A 20,078-nucleotide genomic window follows, 5' to 3' on the forward strand; every position below is an offset into this window, starting at 1 on the left:
TTAGTCCACCCCCAAGTTAGTGAAATGTTTTATTAAAACAACGCCCACAAACACACAAATTTGATACTTTAAAAAAATAATACAGGTTGTTTCTGTTTCACGTTGTTTAAAAAAAAGCTGGGGCAAGTCAACAGAAGACAGGAAGTCACAAAAAAACTAAAAAACAGCTTAATCACGAGGTTAATGTGCAACAGGTCAGTGTCACTATTACGTACAAAGAGGGCGTCACAGAGACACTTTCACAGGAGAAGAGGCTCGCCACACGCAAGCCTGTGTGATCAAATACTTTTACAACTGAATAAAATGACATTTGTCGGCGTAAAGCTGTGATGAAAATGAGTGGATTTCGTCTCTGGTACATTATAGCAACAAAACATTCAGACAACAAGAAAAATATCTGTACGCAAGTAATCAGGTCGAAAACCCGTGTTCAGTGGCTGTGATCACTGGGCCTCAGGCAGCGCTGCGATCATACAAATAAAAACACAGAGCCTTAGGAACACATACAGAGTTTGTAGCTGCATATGCTGCCATCCAGACTATGGCTTTTCAAGGAAGGTCTCTGAACGTACCAAAGCAACATTGGGCTGTACTGCGGGGAGCCCCGTTCTTCACTGCTCCCCCCGCAGTACAGACCCGTCACTCACTGAAAACATCTGGCACATCGTGACAAGAAAAATAAAATGGCATCCCATATCAAGTAAGAATCGGAAAAGCCTTGGCTTTTGACTCTACACAAAGTCCTTTTCTCCGCTCCCAGATGATTACAAAGTGATGTTGAAAGATTAGGCGATGCGACACGGCAGTAAACATGCTGGTGTCCAAACTGTTTGCCAGCACCAACTTCAAAATGAGCACACACTGCACTCTGTTTCCAATCTGCAGTTCACAAAGGCCTCAACTTATTTGTAAATGTGGTTGTACCATTAAAAAGTGTCTTGCTACATGGCGGTGAATGCTTTTTCACGTCCCTCGCTTGCATGTGTGATTAAATGACTCAGAGCTACGTTAGAAGAAGCTGTAGAGACAAATTAAAACATTCTATTGTGCTTGGTAACATTTCCAGGAAATTCAAATCAACATGAAGATCTCTCACTTTCGGCCATCTCCTGAGGACTATAAGTGAGACCACTTTGTTCACCAGCTGATCATGGGCTGTGTAGTGCAGGGCAGGCTGCGTTCAATGTGTTTATAAAAGGCTTTTTTGACAAGACACTGGCAGGAAACATCACTGAGGAGAGCTGTGAAACTGAACCAAAGACAAAGCAAGGAGCTGGAAGATGCTAAAACACTTAATAGAGCTGAGGGGGCGTTACAATGAGCAACAACTTTTACACTAACTGTTGAGGATTGCTGGGAGAGAGCTGTATTACATTTCTGCTATTTGGTCACAACTTTAAGCTTCAGGTAACATTGAAGCTCTTGCAAACCCCCCACCCACTTAAGTGTTTTAGTCCTCGAATGTGTCACTGAATGACACAGTGTGCTTATTGTTTAGAACTGCCGATACAGTGTGTCCTTTACAATAATGGTGTTGTCATTCACCGTCTATTCTGCAAGGGTGCTCTTTAATTCACATATCTCATCAAATGGAAATGAATGCCCTCGTTGTACTGGAAGCGTAAAGCAGGTCTCTGCTCCAGAGGCTTTTCTAAAGGGGTGAAGGGGGGGGGGGTGAACAGCGCTGTGCTGAGAGGAACACTCCAGGTCATATGTCCTGCTCACACTAGTTAAGCGTTAGTCCAGCAGAGATATACGTGACACAAGCCTGTGACTTCATCACTCAGTGACGTCACAGACAGAGAGCCTCCTCTTCGCTTATCAGAACTGATCCAGCTCTCCTTATGTTTCACAGGCAGCTGTCTTTTGTTTGAAAATCCAAACTCAAAGTCAATTCCATCTGTTTTTTTTTTGTTTTTTTTGTGGCTGGGATGCCGTTCCTGCAGAGCATCGTGGCTGCACCCGCTCAGCTCAGCGCTTGCAGTCTCTGCGGCTCGATGACGATCACACGATGAGGGAATCCCGGCTGAGAAGAGTGCTCTGGTGAGGACAAAAAAGTTCAAGTGAGCAGAGCAACAACAAAGAGTTACCACAGAAGTATTAAAGCACTGTTCAGCAGGGTGAGACACTAAAGAGACCGTTAGCTAATTAATATGGTTAATATGGTGAAGTAGAACCTGGGGCAAACTGCTTTTCGTCTTTTTTCCACATTATTTTATTTATTTTTTTTAGAAGGCGCTGCTCAAAGCCAGGAAGCTGATGTTTTAATGCTGAAAAACATTTTGGACCCAGGTTTGTCAGTGAGTAAACAACCAGTTAGATTGTTGGATACAGAACAGAGTAGTCTACCTAGTGTTCATTCTGGTAGCATCTGAACCTGACCTGTTAAAGGTACAACAACAACACTTACTGTAGGCCTATGAAACTTTGACAAATGTTATATATATATTATACCTCCCCACACAGAACCCCCAAACGTATGCCTTTAACTAAAATCACATCATAACTGGGCTGTCTTTGTGCACGATTGATGAAAACTCTGGGGGATTTAAACCAGAAAAGGTGTCACAAAGGAGGAGACTACTTATTAAACGACTACTTATTGTGTATGCAAATACAAATAAAATATCATGGGACCGTTTAAAATATCAGACTCAGTGGTTTGTAACTTTGGACAACAAAAAATATATGAGCTCCACACTCATTTCTCCTCGTATCTTGCTCTCGCTTCTCATTTCATCTGTTCCCTACAGGAAAACGCTAAATTACTGCACATCCCACGCAGTCAGTGTTGGTTCTTCCGATATTCCACGCAGAACACACATTATGTTTGAGGCTGTCGGTGTTGCTCTGCAGAGTCAATGCAGAACTCCCCGTTCAGCCCGGTCCAATTCAAAGAGAGTTCCATCTGGCCTTATCCAGCCCAGCCAATCACAACCTATCACTGAATAAGTGACGGGTTTGACATCATCAGACTCAAAAAAGGAGTGTGTTTAAGGTATGTTGATCTGCACTATGCAAAACACATTTTCTGCTCTGATTGGTTGTAGGCCGATACAATTATTTCCAGAGCCATTTGGTCGGGTCCCTTACCAAATATTCACTTTATAATTTGTCTTACAATGCAAGACCATAACATACACTCCCCCAAAAGCAGAGCACAAAGAGTGTTGCTTAAGCCCCCTTCAGACAATGCTTTCCATCTTTCGACAGCACATAAATGGCACACTGTCATGAGCACTAGGGTGCTTTTCCATGAAAACTATTAACATCTACCAAATCACTCCAAACAAGTCTGAACTGCAAGCATTAGAATGAACAGACAGAAGCCTTGGCTGTTAATTTGGCTGATGATTTATTTTTCAGAGCAAATGCAAAGATGGCGTGATTAAATTGTTTATTAAACAGTACTGTCCATACGCTCCAACCCCATGAAATTCCCTACCAACAGTTTCTGCAGAGGTTAAACGCTTTATCACATCGCTTGAGTCCAACCGACTCTGCAGCGCTGAATGTTTACCACTGTGTCATACGTATGTATGAATGGAGCCATGAAGGACATTAACGTTTGAATGCTTTCACTTTAACAGAATAATGACATTTTTCTCATTATATTTCAGTAAAGTAACCCGTTTTAAGCTATGGAAATGATCCAGAATACCCTTTTCGCCACGTCTCTGAAAATTTGAATAACCAGAACACAATCCTGTCAGTAATCTATAGACTTCGCTGGTACTCACCACCTTCCGGGACTTGTCTCTGGGTTCCTCTCTGTGACTGGTGTGGGAATGAGCAGGTATCTGAGAGGGGCGAGTATTTGTTGGGAGCGGCCGTGGAGATGGCCTGTCAGTTCTGGTTCTTTCTGTCTCTGAGGAAGGAGACAGTGAGCCTGCCTCAGGCCTGTTATTAAGAGAGCGGCTGCAGTGCCGACTGGATTCCCCACTGCTCTTTTTTGAGCTGCCCTTTGAAGGTGTATCTGAGTCTTCCTCACCCCGGGCCCCACTCTTCCCCGGGCCAACTCCTCGCAATTTAGCCTTCCGCTCCAGCAGGCTGTTCAGGAACGTAGCGTCATAGTCCTTTTCTTGAGAAGAAGTTGATGGTGGACCTACTGTGGGAGCAGGTGGGACGGTGCTCTCTCTTTCCCATGTGCCCCTCCCCCTTTTAGGAGAAGACAGTGGGCTAATGTTATGTCTGCTTTTCTTGTTCTGTCTGGAATGATCCTCGTGATCGCTGTGGTCACTGAGCTCATCTTCGTTGTTGTGATAATGCTGAGGAGGACCATGGCGGTAGGAGGGATATCGACTGAACTCCCTCAGCTCTATCTCATAATCTCCACCTTCGTCTTCCCTCAGCTCTGCTCCTCGGCCTCCCCTTTGCTTGTAAGAAGCAGCAAACTCCTCCAGCTCATCCAGTGAGCCCGTTCGTTCGGTGGTACGATATGTCTTTCTCTGCAGGTGCTCTGAACGAGGGTTCCACCTACAAAACATGGAACAGATTTAGTGTATGTTTTTATCTATGAATCTGCTATGAATCACAAATATCTGTACCTGCTGTGTTTGTCTTCCTCACTAACATTCTGCTGCCTTTGCTTCCGGCTGATTCTGTGTGACTGAGAGGAGGACGGAGGGTCATCACTGTATCGTCGTGGAAGCAGTAGCTCCTCCTGACAGTCACGGGCGTCTGAGTCAGGGTTGTGTCGATAGCGATGGGGTGAAGGTGGATTATTACGGTGACGCTGTGGTTCTGGACTGTGATTGTCACGGTAGCGCTGCGGCTCGGGCTGAGAGTCATGATCAGGAATGGCTGGCAGAGCTTTCTTCTGAACGTTTCGGTAGGTTTGGCGGAAGCTGGTTTCACCCTCGTGAAGGGAGCTCAGCTCAGAAAGACTAGAGGCTGGATAGGTCAAAATGAAATTATCAATGAAGACTGCTGAGAAAAAATTAATAGATGAAGAAACAATTTCTCCAAAAGCAAGATTCACAGATGAAGAAAGTCTGAAAGAGAGTGTTGGAATAAGAGCTGTTAAAACTTTTTCTTTCAGGTAAGCTGGCATGCACATCTGCTGCTATTTCACATCTGAACAATAGAAAATCCAGTAGGCAGAAAGCCAGAGTGCAGCAGGGTGTGATGAAACAAGCGTAAGATAATAAAAAGCTTAAAGGACACTATCAGACCAGATCAGCATGCTTCAGTAGCAAAGCGGCAGAGGGGGTTTATGGCGCTTACACTGGTGGCTGCTGGACCTGGCAGGGTTGAAGTGAGCCAGTTGTTTCTCTACATACTGTAGCACCCTGAGAGAGTCCTGATCCTGTGGTGAAGGCATGCGGTAGGGAACCCCTACAGCGTGCATGGGCACTGGAGATATGCACACACTTGACTCAGCAGGATGAAGAACTTGTATTTATTGGCTTGAGAAGTGTTCTGATGTTTTAGCATGTTTTGTATTTCACAATACTTATATAAATGCACACTGTGGCCCACTATATTCTTAGGAATGCTTGAGGTTTGATCTTCAATCATAGACATCCAGTGTTTCACACAGAATGAGATAATACTGTGACACTATGGAAAATTGGGGGAGGGGCTGCTTATGTAATTTAATGATGTTAATGTTCACATAAAGCAACTTAAAAGAAAGTGAACGTGAGAATCTGTTGCTCATGAACCTTTTTGGATCAAATATTTGAAATTCTTCATTTTTCTACATGTCCAGAGTTAGACCCAACTCAAAAACTCAGTTTTTCTAAAGAATTTAAAGACAAAAAGCTTGACCTCACCTGCTGTGACCAGGGTGCCATCTGACGGTGGAACAGAGGACACTTTGTCCACCAGAGATGGTGGGGCAATGGGGACCATGGTAGGCACACCAGAGACAAAGTACGGAGGGTAGGCAGGTGTGTGAGGACTGGAGGTGCCTGACTTTATGCCTTTACCTGCCTCATACACTAAAAAATAAAACACAATCGTATTCAGACCAGAGTCAGTTTCTCAGGACAGAGCTCCTCTTCATCTGTGTTTACACTCACAGTGTCTGGGGCAGCAGCATGTGTCAGGGCAGCACCAGCAGCTGACGTAGCAGCAGCAGGAGTGAGGACAGCACTGACACCAGCAAATCCCAACCAACAGCAGGAACAATACACTGCCGAGCACCACGGCCACCACAAACACCCACTCTGCAAGAACACACAACACAAATGATATGTATCAATAAACGCAGACATAAATAAATAAATAAGATCCATCTTATTTCACACAGTTAGCAGCGGATGCTTGTGACACTGTCAGTCTCAGTGGAAAGGAAAAAAGTAACAAAGTAAATCTTCTTCCATGTACATTTCTCTCATCTGCCAAGGCCTAATTCATACGTTACCCAGAATGCAACCATAGTTCCAAGAACTATCTTGTATTTGATTAAAAAAAAAAAAAATCATACACCACAAAAAGTCAGATTTCTTGGTGAGTAATTCAAGGTAAGGTTTCTCAACCCTGACGTTTGCATTTGACATAAATCAACAATGACTTAATGCAGGGTTCTGATTTCCCACTTTCAGGCTATATCGAATGCAGCATTTGTTCAGCATGCGTATAATAAGCAGACATCCAAGACTGTGTAAAATCAGTTTGTCTGTATATGTGAGCTAACTTCACCTGTTTCCTCCCATTTTCCCTCTGAAGTATGTCAACAGTGATTGTTCATACGTCGTGCTTTGATTACACAAAGATGCTACAAGCCTAACAGTATGCGCAACTTTGTTCTGAGAATGACACATTTACGTCGGAAATGAATGGTACATTTACATTTATTAAATGGTATTTAGTAAATAATTGTATCTGAAAAAAATGACCACATGACAATATGTTGTAAGATTGTTGTATTTGTGTGTACCCTGTTGATGAGCAGGAGTGTAAGAACTTAAAGCTAGAAAAATGGGCATTAGTGGTGATAAATAAGTGAAATGCTAAAAAAAACAACATTACAGTTTAAACATCAAAGGCATAGCAACTAAGTAACAGTTAATGCAAACAATCGCCTCACGGCCTTTATATCAAATCAGTCAAGCGTCACTGTTAAACAAGGCCGCCACTAATGTTTTAACATGTAGTTGTACATAAAGTCTGTAGCAAATAATAAATCCGACAGATGGACACTGTGACCTCCTAAGGAAATTGTTGTTAGAATCACAAAAGGATAACAAAGACAACAACAAAGATTTCATCCAAGTTAAACAACTTTTGAACATGTATATATATATATATATATGTATTTTTTTTCCATATGCGTGTATGACAGCTGCTTAGAGGTGTGTTATTGTTTTACTGTATTTGCTGTAGAAATTCAGAAAGGAATCATAAAAGCAATGAGACACCAGATGGGGCCAGAAGGCTTGATCAGTGAAAAATGACCCGTACACTATTTTGAATCGTTATCTAGTCAAGTGATTGTTCCTGTTTTCGGGAAGTAGCAATTGGATTGTGTTAAATCAAAAAACATGGCCAACTTAAGAGAAAATGAGTTACAGTAACAGGCGAGATAGTTTGACATGAACTGCTGAAGTACTGCGGTGTTGAAGTGGAAGATGCAATCAGTACAACTGATACGACTACATGTATCTGTCTTTGAGGACAAAGCAAAGGAAAGGGAAGGACAGGGCAGATAAGGAAATCTTCAACAATGTATAACCAAGCTCACATTCTCTTTGAGAAACACACACACACACACACAGCCACGGACACCAAAAACACACACACACTCACAGGAAATCTGTTTTTGCTAAAGGAAGGAAAAGGGCAGTTTATGCTGCTCTGTAAGATAGTGAAGAGTTGGCTTTTAAAATGGCTTTTAATGTGATCTCAACTCACTCTTTGCAACCACCGTGACTCCTCCACACATAGACACACACAGCTTTATTCCAGCTACCACCGAACATGCAATCATTTCGGAGCACTGTGTATGAGTCAACATGAACACGAACACCTTCAAATGCAACGGTTACAGTTGAAATAAATGTCTTGTAACAATTCAGGCAGAGTCGCTTACACATTGTCCAAGTATTCACTCACTGCTTCTTTAAAACTATGGGATTATCAACAATATATTAAAGGAATTTGATGTGTAATAAACAAAGTTCCCTCCCTCCTTATTACTGCCTTTTCACTAGGCAGTGGACAAATGATGTTGACATGTAGACCACAACCACAAATAACTGTAATGACCATAATAGCTGTTTTCCAGCACAGCTCATCTTAGTGGGAGTAACGGTCAGCTCATTATTTGATGGGTGTGGATCAGTCTGTCGTCTTAAAAATGGCTCTGAATGCAACTCTGTCAAAGCCTCCTGTGAGCTGATTCACAAATAGGTGTTGTTTATGATTCTGAGAAGAGAATAGATTAGATAGTACAGCATTAAACAAGGTATAAAACAGTCTTTTTCCTGTGCCCAGTGTCAGAGCCTAGTCATCTTATTAAATGTGCCTAGGAGGTGCTGTGGTATGATTGGTTTGTTTATTAGCAAGATTATTCTCAATGTTTTGGACACATTTGAGAGAAAAAATTCAACCTAGATGTGCAGCCTGATCCAGCTTGGAAGTGACTAAGTTTTGATATGGACCCAGATCCAGATGTGAAAACAGGAGTTTTTTTTCCCCGCTCTAAGCATCTCATGTTGAGTGTAGAAATTCCATTCCAGGGTAGATCCTCCCAACAAATGGTTCCTAAAGCTACTGTAGAGTTTAAGCAGGAAGCAGGGTTAGTATGAATGAAAGGAAGCAGGGCAGGGAAAGAGTGCATTATGCCCCTACCTGGCATAATCTTCAAATCAAAGTCTGGCAGGAGATCTTCAGGCACTCCTGAGAAACCTGGAGAGAGACAGAGCAAAGGTGACCAGAGGAGAGGAAAGGGGAGAAGAGGGAACGGAGTCGATACAAATTGTAATTCAGCAATAAGGATATCACTGCAGCAACATGCATTAAAGATAATTAAGACCAAAATGCAGTAAAATACGGAGAAAGTACAAGAAAAAGATAGAGCTGGCAGGTCAACAGAAGCATGCATAAAAGAACATTCTGGACTAGTTTCTGAAAGTCTTCCTATCGGAGCAGCTGATGGGCACACGGACCATGTGATCTCTGACTTTAAGTGCTGGACTAGGTTAACTGCAGACTGAAAAGTGATTCATTCTCAGGTAGATAAATGGACATGAGCTGTGAGTAATGTTACATGCAGAACTGCAAATATCACAGGTGGGAACACGGCTAAGGTCCAGAGCACACAAACAAGATGGCAGAGAAACATCCATTTTCTTCATAGAAATGTCAAATTACCGCAATCCTCTAGTCAAGTCAAGTTGCATGTATCACCAACCCATTAGCTTCTGTATCCTGATGTGTTCTCGACTTCAGTTATGCTGAAGAGCGTTCCTGATATGTTCTGTCAGTATTGGTATGACGCATTTACAGCACAAGTAGAGAAGATGGTTCAAGAACAACGATTGGGGGGGCTTTTGAGGATGTGACAGTGTCACAGCGGCTAATGGTGATTGGTTACAGTACTGTTGAATGTTCAGCACACACAGACCGCAACAAAAGAAGGTTATTACTTTTATTTCTTTCAACTGAAATATGCTTTATGTAAATACATAGTGATGAATTTTCTTTAAGGTCAAATCTTGGAAATTGTACTTTTGGTGGACAGTTAGATTAATTACTTATACATAAAAATTGTTAAAAAAAAGAAACGTCACTTTAAGAAATAGAGAAAAGCTATTCAAATTCAAGCTGATGTTCTGGTTACTGGTGTTACTGACGTCCTCCTCTCAGGTTTTCTTTGAGGACTGCTGTAAGGAGGCCCACAGATGTCTGAGTGACACGTAAAGATGGTAGATTAAGTGTAAGTGTGTCACAGGCTGGTACAAAAATGTGCGTCAAAATGTTTGCAGGCATGTGCACAGGTTCATCTGAGCAAAGTGAAGCTTTATGAAACGTGAAAAAGGAAGCACATCACAGTGACCTGAATGGATACTGGTGCTTTACTGTTGATTGTGTGATCATTTCAGAAAGGAGGAAAGGACTGCTGCTTGTGAAGAAAAGGGAGGGTTGAGGAAGCAGAGAGCAAGCTGGACTTTCTTGGCCTCGCTCTGGCTGACAGTGCACATACCTCACTTTGTATCTTTGGGGAAGGCTAAATTTGTTCTTTGCTGGATTTGAAAACAGAAAAAAGAAACTATTCATTTTATTTAGAAGGAGCTCAGTCACCACATAAACTCCAGGAACTACGAGCAGAGCTGGCATTGCTAGCTTTTGTATTTTTCAGACACCTCTAGTTTTTTTTGTGACTTTGTCTGCTGACCCTCTCCTGCAAAAGCATCTGAACGCAGCTCACTTGTGGAATTTGTACTGACTGTTGAATTTGCCTGCAGGCTGCTGTTCACTTTCACAACATGTTGAGAGCTTACAGTGAAGAGCAACACTATCACCGGAACCTCAGATAACATTCACCACCACAAATATTGACCCCATTTTAGAATGCTTTTAGGAGTCTTGGTTTGGAACTGGGACCACCGATTAACTTATTTTAATATCCTATTTAATGTAACTCTTGCTTACCAAGTGGCCACGATGCATGGAGAGCTACAGACCTTTTATTAATGCATTCATGGTGCTTGAGCACCTTTTAGTAAGAAGCTTCCATCTATCACCCTCCATCTATTGTATCACTGTGCTCTGCCATGCCTCCTCTACATCATTAAATCTTCCCTGTCTTCTTTTCTGTGGGGCAGTTTGCTAAAAAGACAAAAGGCCCCCTGAGCCTGGCCCCAACTGTTGTTATGGAAACAAGTGCCTCACGTGGCATATTAGCTACAAGAAGACCGAGAAACACAGGCCTTTTGACGCCATGATGGATCTAGCGGCTATCATGCCAGGTTAAATATTGTACACAAGATCTCACACAGCAGAACCGTCCCATCCTCAGTTGTTTGTAGCGTTACATCATCCCATTTTTGACCTGAACGTGTTGTCACACTGGGGCCGTAACCAATTCACTCAACCTGAAACTGTAACAATGTATTGCTCTTGTGAGTGTGTCTCTTTGTGCACACAGATAAGTCTCTCGAGTGCCAGCCAAACAAAAAGTTCAGCCTCAGAAAGTTTTAAGGCACCAAGGAGCCATACAGCCTCATGTCAGTTTCTATGGTAACACTTGTAAATGAGCACACACACAAGTAGACAGTCGCTACCGCACCACACATTGCAGATATGTTGCAGTACACGGGAAAGAGAAACACAAACACACACACACATGCATCAGAATATTGAATATTCATGTGAGTATCAAAGGCTGTTCAGAAAAATGTCAAACCCCGGTAACACAGCATGAGCTGCTACACATATTATCCTGTCCAGACTGTCCTGCTTGTTGTAAATCAGCCCATTAATGAGCTTGGATTGTGCTGCTGCCGATAAATAAGACTGATTATAAAGGCTCTGTTACACAACAGTATCTCGTGAGAACATTTGATTTACATTGTTAGGCAGTATTCTGTCCTGCACTCAGTAATAAAACAGGACAAAGAGAAAGAAAAGTATCTGTGAGAGTTTCCATGGTATTGTGTCATTTATACAGAACACCTTTTCACTCAACAGCGATGTTTTCATGCACAGCAACAGTCAGATGTTGCAAATAAGACTTTATTCTAAATAAGACAGTGACATTTAAACATTTTTGACAATCCAAGAGCTGAATAAATCCATATTCATATCAAGCAATAAACAAATTAAGCTGTGAGGAATATGCGAGTCTTAGTCGTATTATGTAGACATATGTCATGTATCCATGGATACCACTGACGTCACATCGATGAGACCGCTGCCAAATTTGTGTCCAATTTGACAGCTCTCCTCAGTTTTTGCATTAGACAGTGGCCACTTATGAATTGGCCGGTGAGTAACTACAATATTTCATTGTATTTAAGGACCCACGCCACGACAAAAGTAGGTATGAATAATAGTTAATTAGTGACTGACATCAGCTCAAACCACAGCTTTTGAGTGTACCGTAATCAGATAAAGTTAGCTAACGTTAGCATAACACACAATGTGAATCTCCATTGAGATAACTAACATCACATTAGGTAACGTAGTGTCAGCGTTAATCATGTTTTTGGTGTGTTTTGTAAGGGGTTTCCGGTGAATAAAATAAAAATTAGATAGAGTTGAGGACTTATGGGACAGGAAGTGTTGATTGCACAACCTGGAGTTAGCTGTTGGCTGCCAGTGGTCTCTTCTTATTGCAGCCAACCATTTATTCCGCCGGTCTACGTCCTTTGGGATGGAATAAAACTGCTATCTAGGTTTTCTTTGTCGACTGCTATCACAGCCAACAGCACAACATGTTCCTGGCATCTTTCAAATAATGTCACCTTTCGGTCTGTTGCTGATTTTCCTCCTACTCCACTTGTTCTGGTAACGTGACAACGCTGTAACCTGTGATCTGAGGCGGACACAAATATGGCGGCGCGAAAATACAGTGATGTCATGTGGTCCTAATTAATACACCTAAATCGCCCTATTACATCCTGCCAGAGTTTCTTGTTTTGGGCCTACTTTCATAGATTGGGTTGCTTGTTTCTATTATAAGATCTGGCAACACAGGCTCTGTAATAATAATAATAATCTGTAAACAGGAATATGACTGGAATATCATACCGGCAACTCGTGTAAGAATATATTCTCATTTGGATTAAGGTCAATAGTCAGAAAAATGCTGTGCATGTACACAAAAAATCCTTTACAATGGTAACATTAGGAAAGCAGAGGCAGCTTACCAAGAACCAGCAGCTCCACTGAGGCTTCATTCTGTCCCTCTAGATCATCAGATATAACCACTTTGCAGATGTATACGCCACTGTCTCCCCACTGGACCTCCCCTATTCGCAGATCAGCCTCTAGGTGAGGGTAAAAGGGAGAGGTTTAAAATGATAATATGTCTTTCTACATGCATCTTCCAGAACATATAAATGGTACAGGTTTGGAATCATTACCCTTAAGCTCCTTCGTGTTTCCATTTCTATATACTGTAATCTAGGGATGTCACAATACCAGACATTTAGTCGTCGATACTAATACCAGTAAAATTCCACCAGCTCTCGATACCCAATTCGATATCACGGTAAAAAACAAAAAAAACAAAACAATAAATTCCATGTACTTCAACATACTCCTTTATTAAAAACATTTGAAAATGACAAAAAACAACAGTGGCACTGGCATGTGGCGTTCAAGTAATAAATAAAAATGACCACTATTAACATGTGATCCATTTGAATTGGGTTTAGGCAATATCAGAACTATGATAGTGGGATATTCTATGATTTAGTCATTTGAAAAAACAACATATTTATTGCCTATCGTGCATGTGCACTGTAGCTTTAGCTTACCGGCGGTATGCGTATGTCTTTTGAACACAACTTTAGTCTTTGCAGTGTAAGCAGATACATTATTTAATCTATTTCAAAACCGGATAACTTGCGTTGTCTCAGAGAAACAAGGAATACTTTCGGAAAGGGTGCGTTCTGCTGTTTATTTTTATATATAGTGCAATGTGTAGTGATGTGGACTTTGCAACTTATTCAGCCGTACTTTGCAAAGACATAACTTTGTTCTGTTCGTTTGTTGTCTTCATAACGTGATTATTTTGGTATGTACAGATACTCTTTGCAAAGTTCTGTTTCCGCTGTTTCTTGTGATATGCGTTTCATATCTATTCGATGGGGAACAATAAGTGGGAATTTTCCAGCAAAGTGAACGTTAACATGACTTCAAACTCACTCACCTTGACTTCTGTGAATAAATCTGCATGTCTGTCTTTGAGGTGCTTTGCTAAATTGGAAGTGTTTCTTCCTTTTATCTGAAAAGCTCTTTAGCTCCGTTTGCATATAGGTTTTAGCGAATCTATTACTAATCCCTGATCATCCGCCTCAAACACAAAGTACTTCCAGACACGACTCTTAGTATTTTTCTTTTCGACGAGTTGAGGCGGAGCTGTGGCTGCAGTTGTCATCTTCTGTGTTCCTTTAGCATTTAACAGCACACTAAAACACTTGTAGGTGTATATGGTGCCTACGTTACGTCCGGAGGAATTACATCCCCGGTACCTATGGTACCTGCGGTACAGTAGAAAAACAAGTACCGACACGTTTTTAGAATTGTGGCAATCGTGACATCCCGACAGTATTAACTTTGAAGACTAAAACACAGTATATCTCAACCCAGTTACTACATCCAGCACATTTACAATCCCCTCATTCTAAATGCACAGGCTTCAATCAGCTAATCCATTATTCTGGGAAGACTTTCTACTAGATTTTGGAATCTGGCTGCAGGGATTACCTTCCTCTAAGCCACTCAGTCATCCTTTTACTGAGGTGACCATTAATGTTGGGAAATAAGACTAGGCTCATTGTTTATGCTCCTATTTCTCCAAAAGTCACTGGATGGGGTTGAGGTCAGAGATATTTGTATTTGCAATCTTCCTGATGAAAGCCCAGAACTGAAAAATGTTAGTAAAATGAAAATGAAAATTCTTCTAACTACTTAAATGTTGTTAGTGAATGTCTTTTTTCCTGTTGATAAGCTGGTGACATGATGACACCTCCACACCTAAACTCAACAAACCAGACAAGCAGAAAGAACGAAACAATTTTTAAACATGAACTACACATACAATACACATGAAAATAGTTATTTGGGCTGGCTTATGCACCCCTAAGAGCTCACGATAATACATAAAGTTTGAATTCAAATATAAGCGGGGTCCAAGAATCGAAGAACACGTGACAATGCAGGGCTGCTAACTCTATTGTTAGCAGTCACACTTATACAGCAGACAGGAAATGGGTTGTATAATTCCTTTCACTTCCCTTTTCCTGTGGCCAGTCTCTGATATGCTTCCATAAAAGCTGCCTTGTAGAGCTACATCTCCTCTTGGAGAAAAATCCTTTTCTTTATAAGGTGTGAGTGTATCCGCTGAGCTGCGTGTTAACTGTGTTGGTTTGAGTGAGTTAGCCTTGTGATTAACAGAGAACCCCCTGCCCAGTGCATGCTGGGAGCGACTCCAACCTCACTGTGACCCTGAATAGGATTACATGGGTATGGATGACTGGGCGTCTCCAAAGGCAACGAAGCTTTAACTTTTTTGGCCGTTTACAGCATCACTACTCTGACCTGGTGTAGTGAGACAGAAAAAGATGGAGAAAAAGGGAAAATGCAAACTCAAAGAAAGCCTTATACTGACAAAAACAAGTTTGACTGGTGGGATGTTGAGAGAAAAAAAGTTAAAAGTGGGTCATTGAAGTACATCAGAAGGAAGGACTAGGGGGTCAAGATGAATGAGAGGACAGCATGAAAACCATTACTTTTGTCTGGGATCCTGGCTTGTGAAGAGAAGGGCAATTCTTCAGCCAGAGTCAGGGCCCCATAAATCTGAAGACTACCTCACTGTATTCAACAAGTGCTTACACACACATAAATGTCAGGACAGCAGTGTCCCTTAGATGACACTCTAAAGACATGGTGGTAACACTACAAGAAATGGAGAACTAAAGACAAAGATATGGAAAAGGCATGTTTACACATGGCTGCTGCTGAACGTCCATTCAAATCTGAGCTGGGGAGCTCAAATCAGTCAATAACACAACAGAAATGTGGTGATTTGAAGAGGACTGGAGGCGGGCATGAGAGAAATTCAACCAGAGGGGGAGTGTCTTACTGTTGATGATGGAGATGTCTCTGTTCTTGTAGAACTCTGACAGCGTGACTGAGGATCCAGAGATGGAGGCCACAGTTCGGACAGTGCGGCTGTTGTCAGAGCAGTCGAGGTAGCTTGCCGTCATACCCGTCTCATAACCTCCGCTGACCCCAGCATTTCCACTTGTAAGCCCGCCTCCTCCCAGGTTTCCACTCAAACTGTCGGGGAAGCTGAATGAGTCCCTCGTCCGGTCTCGACAATACGACTTGTAGACCCACTGCACCACGGCGGTCTGGGTGGACACACTGGTGTACTGACAAGGTAGAACCACTGACTGGAAGAGAATAGCATACCTCTTCTCATCTCTCACAAACACATGAACGCCTGAGCAAGACGGGGGGAAGACACCTGTGGGAGATGAAAATGATTAGGGATTAATAAAGAGCGAACAAAGGGAGGGTTAAAAGATTTGAAAGTCTAGATAATCATCGCATTTACTGTGTCATCAGTGTTTCTAGAGCTGATATATAAAAAGATGCCTTAGTCTTTTAAATCTGTCTGAAAATATCTCCTACATTACATGATCTCTCCACTATATCCCAGGATGGCATGTAAATCACCCACACTAACCAGAAGAGATTAAAAATATTAGTATGAACATTTTTCAATTTACATTTCCTTTCAGTTGGACAGAAAGGTCTTAATGCACAAACTGGCAAGATAAACAAGACCGCGGTGCAACTGTCGGAGTTGCTTGTGCTCACGGAAATCTGAGTTGACCTCATGTTGTTTTGGAGCTTCTGAAGCTGCCGGGGGTTTGGGTCACATGATGACCAGGAGCATGGGCCCAGCAGTTCAGATGCAACCCACACTAGTAAAGAAACCTTCTTTAATAACAATAAAAAACCACCCAGAAACATCTGTTCATGCTCCCGTGTGTCTGTGTATTTGTCAGGCCGAGCAGTGGGAGGTAAAGCTAAACTGAAACAGGGAACACTTGTGGGGGGTTCACTTAAATAAGACCAGACCAGTTTTGTTGTCTTTACGCTAACAATAATGAACCTGAATTAACTTTTTTTTCTGGGTGGCAGAGAGCTGATTGATGAAATTTAAATAAAGCACAGTCTTAGCTTTACAAAGAGTATTTGTACATGGTTCTTTACAGACCTTTACAATGAATAAGGCATTTTTCTAGTAGAAATCATTAGACCACACATTGCTATCAAGTAGTTCTAAAATAAATTAGAAAACATTTTTTCGTTTTCTCTGAACTTCTCTGAGCTCGTTATCTCAATTTTCAAATTCTGCTCTTTGAATTGGATAAAACTAACAATTTGTGTATAACAAAGACTGGGCTTTTCACCATCCCCATTATAGAGATAGAAAGACTGTTTATATTACTCCCATATGATACAGAAATTCAGTTGTGAATATTCTTTGTTGTTCTTCTTCTAGCTGCAAACAAAATTACTGACAAAGTAAAACAAAACGGAAATCCTGAAATTTTCTGCACAAAGCCTTTTAGGTGTGTTTATAACGTAAGCGTTCTAATAAACAGAGAAAACAGATAACTCACGTCATTACAACTGAATGACATGAATGCTTTGTTCTCAAGGTGGAAAACAACCTGATAAAACCAACACAAACATAAATCGTGCTTTCTGAGTTGTTTTTGCTTTCAGCAATGTCAAGTACCCCCCCCCAAAAAAAAAAAAAATTCCTCAGGGAGAACATTACTTTGACTTCTGAGAACTGGAACAAGAAAAAAAAGAAACAGAAGAAACAAGGCTGGTCTTCCTGGGATCACAGAGCTCTGAGGCAATCCTGGATTTATTAGTTTTCAGTGGAGGCCACCTCCGGAGGAGAGAATGAAAGTGAGAGGAGGGTGGAGGGATAGTCTGTGTTTTAGACATCAGTATAAAGGAAGTTTGAGTTCAAATGAAATTCAAACATGTTTGTTTTGTTGCAAAGACAGAAATAAAACCTCATTTACCAGATAAAAACATTAAGCTCGATCAATCAGCGCTCACACTTTGTGTAGCACAAGAACAAATATGGCACGTTGCCCTCAAGTAAACTTAAAAAGATTGATCAAAGCGTATTCATAATACAACATAAATGACAACAATAAGCTCACAAGCTACTACAGTATTTCTATGATGTACTCTGTCATTATTACAGCATGTCATATTTACATGACTTTACAGGCTACCTTAATATTTGATAAAATGGATCTTACAGATAAAAAACACTGATAAATTGCTTACATCTAAAATTTATACTTCAAATAATATTTTCAAAGACAATAACTTAATGGGATTGGCACATGCTTTTTCAGTGATATGCTACATATTGCTTTTAAAATTCTCATTTATTTGTATTTTAAAGTTTCATCTCATCCCTATCCCAATAAGTTCTTGATATATTGCTCCTAATTTTAGGATAGTTTTTTTATATATATTACAGGACTATATTTAACTATAATTTCACCTAGTTAAATTTGTCTGAAGTTGGGCCTCCTAATCCACAGCCCCCAAAGCTTCTGGACGGATCATTCACACATGACTAAATCCAATGTCAGTGGACAGCAGCACAGCGAGCATACCGGGAAAAACACAGCAATACATGGTAAATAATACACGTACATACTGACACAGGAGCATACATTATTTGTGGGACGAGATATTGAAAATAACTGCGTAATTCGCCCCAGTTTTTGGTGTTAGGTCATTAACACACAACAGTAGGTTATTTTAGCGTTACGTCGCAATAGTCGTAACTTTACTGTTACTCCAAACTCTGAGTTTAGCAACCTGTTACCCACAGATTGGACCGCATCCTTTTCTCTCTTACCTGTCAGACAAACGATGAAAATCCACCACATAGGGGTCAAAAACAATTTCCAAATCCCGCAGGAGAATTTCACGAACATTTCTCGGCGAATGTTGATTTCTTTCCTCTTCCTTCTCATTCCTGGACGTTGTTTCAGGCTCGTGCAGACCGTTAACTGGCTCATAACCTGACAACAGCGCTCGAGAAGCTGGACCGGCGTCAAGCGTTTGACAATAAAGCCTTACATTTCCGGTAGAAATCTTCAAAATAAAAGCTTCTTTGAGACTGACATTAAATGTGTCCCGTGAAACAGACTTTACGATATTCATTTATTTGTTTTAATATGAACTGCATCCCTCTGTTGAATGCATTAAATAAACGCGTAAGCCCATCAGATGTCAAATTACATTTAAAGGACATGAGTTGCCCTTGTAAAAGTCTTTGTCTTTTTTCTGTCAAGATCACTTGGAATTTCTTTTTTCTGACATTGTGAAATCTGCATTTCAGTAGATTGGAAATAATATATTTTTGTTTCTATGACAAAAGGTGACATGTACATGTAGAGAATGACATGTAATGTCACATTTTGAGGGCCGCTTTTAAAACGGATCTAATTTTATTTTTAAATTCAGATGAGCCCACCTTGGGTGTCATTGTTTAGCTTTACACAGCAGGGAGTGAGGGGTTCAAACGGCTCAGACAATGGATGGGTGGTAAATTGGAAGTTGAATTATCAACCATAATAGCTTAATAGCTCAAATAATAGCTTAAAAACTGCAGACATGACAGACCCCCAGTTAAAAAATATAAATTACTAGAAACGCTACAGCACTGTCTCTACGACTAATGAAAATTCTATTTATTTTTATCACATGCATGAAACGCTCTTTATAAGGTTCTGTGCTGCCATCTGGTGTTCAGGATCCAGAGATGTTGCCTTGTTCATTTTATTTAACCCCCTTCGTTTAACAGCATATTCATACAAAAATAAAACAGCATAATCCAGTGGTGACATTATGAAGCACGAAGTTTGACATCGGACGTTGTGCCAATTTTCATAACATTGAACTTAAAAAAGAAAATTAGAATACAGAGAGCATTAAAGCAGGCAAAATATTGTTTCTACATAGGAATAAAAAGCAAGTAAATTTAAGCAATATTATTCTGGGTAAAAATAAAGAACACAAAGTTGAAAAATTGTTCTCTAGTCAATACACTAAAACATAAAGGAATTTTGTGAGACTGAAGCTAAAACACCACCTCATTTATTTACACAGCTCACTTCCACACATCTGGCAACATTTGTGCTGCATATTTTTCCTGTGTTTAGAGCAATGCACCAGATTGGAACCATACATGTGTGTGTATGTATGTATATATATACTGTATATGAACTAGACACTGTAACCGTTATCTCCAGCCTCAAGCTCACTGTTTAAATAAAATAATATGAGCACTGGCTGCACCCTGCACTTCCCAAACTGATCCTCATTTGTTGTTGATG

At 40.9% G+C, this 20,078-nt stretch overlaps 1 protein-coding gene across 3 annotated transcripts; it reads right to left on the reverse strand.

The window, feature by feature from the left end:
- Positions 1 to 476: 476 nt before the first annotated feature.
- LOC140302087 (uncharacterized) lies at positions 477 to 18,811 on the reverse strand. 3 transcript variants are annotated; one of them, XM_072380843.1, is made up of 10 exons: positions 18,596 to 18,811; positions 15,764 to 16,150; positions 12,822 to 12,941; positions 8,800 to 8,856; positions 6,027 to 6,173; positions 5,778 to 5,945; positions 5,227 to 5,355; positions 4,548 to 4,893; positions 3,741 to 4,476; positions 477 to 2,040 (listed from the first exon to the last, which is right to left on the reverse strand). In XM_072380843.1, exons 1-10 carry the CDS (start codon positions 18,756 to 18,758, stop codon positions 2,005 to 2,007), a joined length of 2,289 nt encoding a protein of 762 aa, XP_072236944.1. In that variant the 5' UTR covers positions 18,759 to 18,811; the 3' UTR covers positions 477 to 2,004. The 3 variants fall into 3 exon arrangements, with proteins under 3 accessions (XP_072236944.1, XP_072236945.1, XP_072236946.1); XM_072380844.1 differs by lacking the exon at positions 8,800 to 8,856; XM_072380845.1 differs by lacking the exon at positions 5,227 to 5,355.
- Positions 18,812 to 20,078: the final 1,267 nt, after the last annotated feature.

The sequence above is a fragment of the Leuresthes tenuis genome, unplaced genomic scaffold, assembly GCF_036924035.1.
Source record: "Leuresthes tenuis unplaced genomic scaffold, fLeuTen1.0.hap1 SCAF_2, whole genome shotgun sequence".
Taxonomy (NCBI): Eukaryota; Metazoa; Chordata; class Actinopteri; order Atheriniformes; family Atherinopsidae; genus Leuresthes; species Leuresthes tenuis.

Coding starts and splice junctions, on each gene's coding strand:
- LOC140302087 (XM_072380843.1), bottom strand. CDS start 18,758: ATGAGCCAGTTAACGGTCTGCACGAGCCTGAAACAACGTCCAGGAATG. Junction 8,857..12,821: donor AGTGGAGCTGCTGGTTCTTG/GTAAGCTGCCTC, acceptor GTCTCTCTCCAG/GTTTCTCAGGAGTGCCTGAA. Junction 4,477..4,547: donor GAGGAAGACAAACACAGCAG/GTACAGATATTT, acceptor CATGTTTTGTAG/GTGGAACCCTCGTTCAGAGC.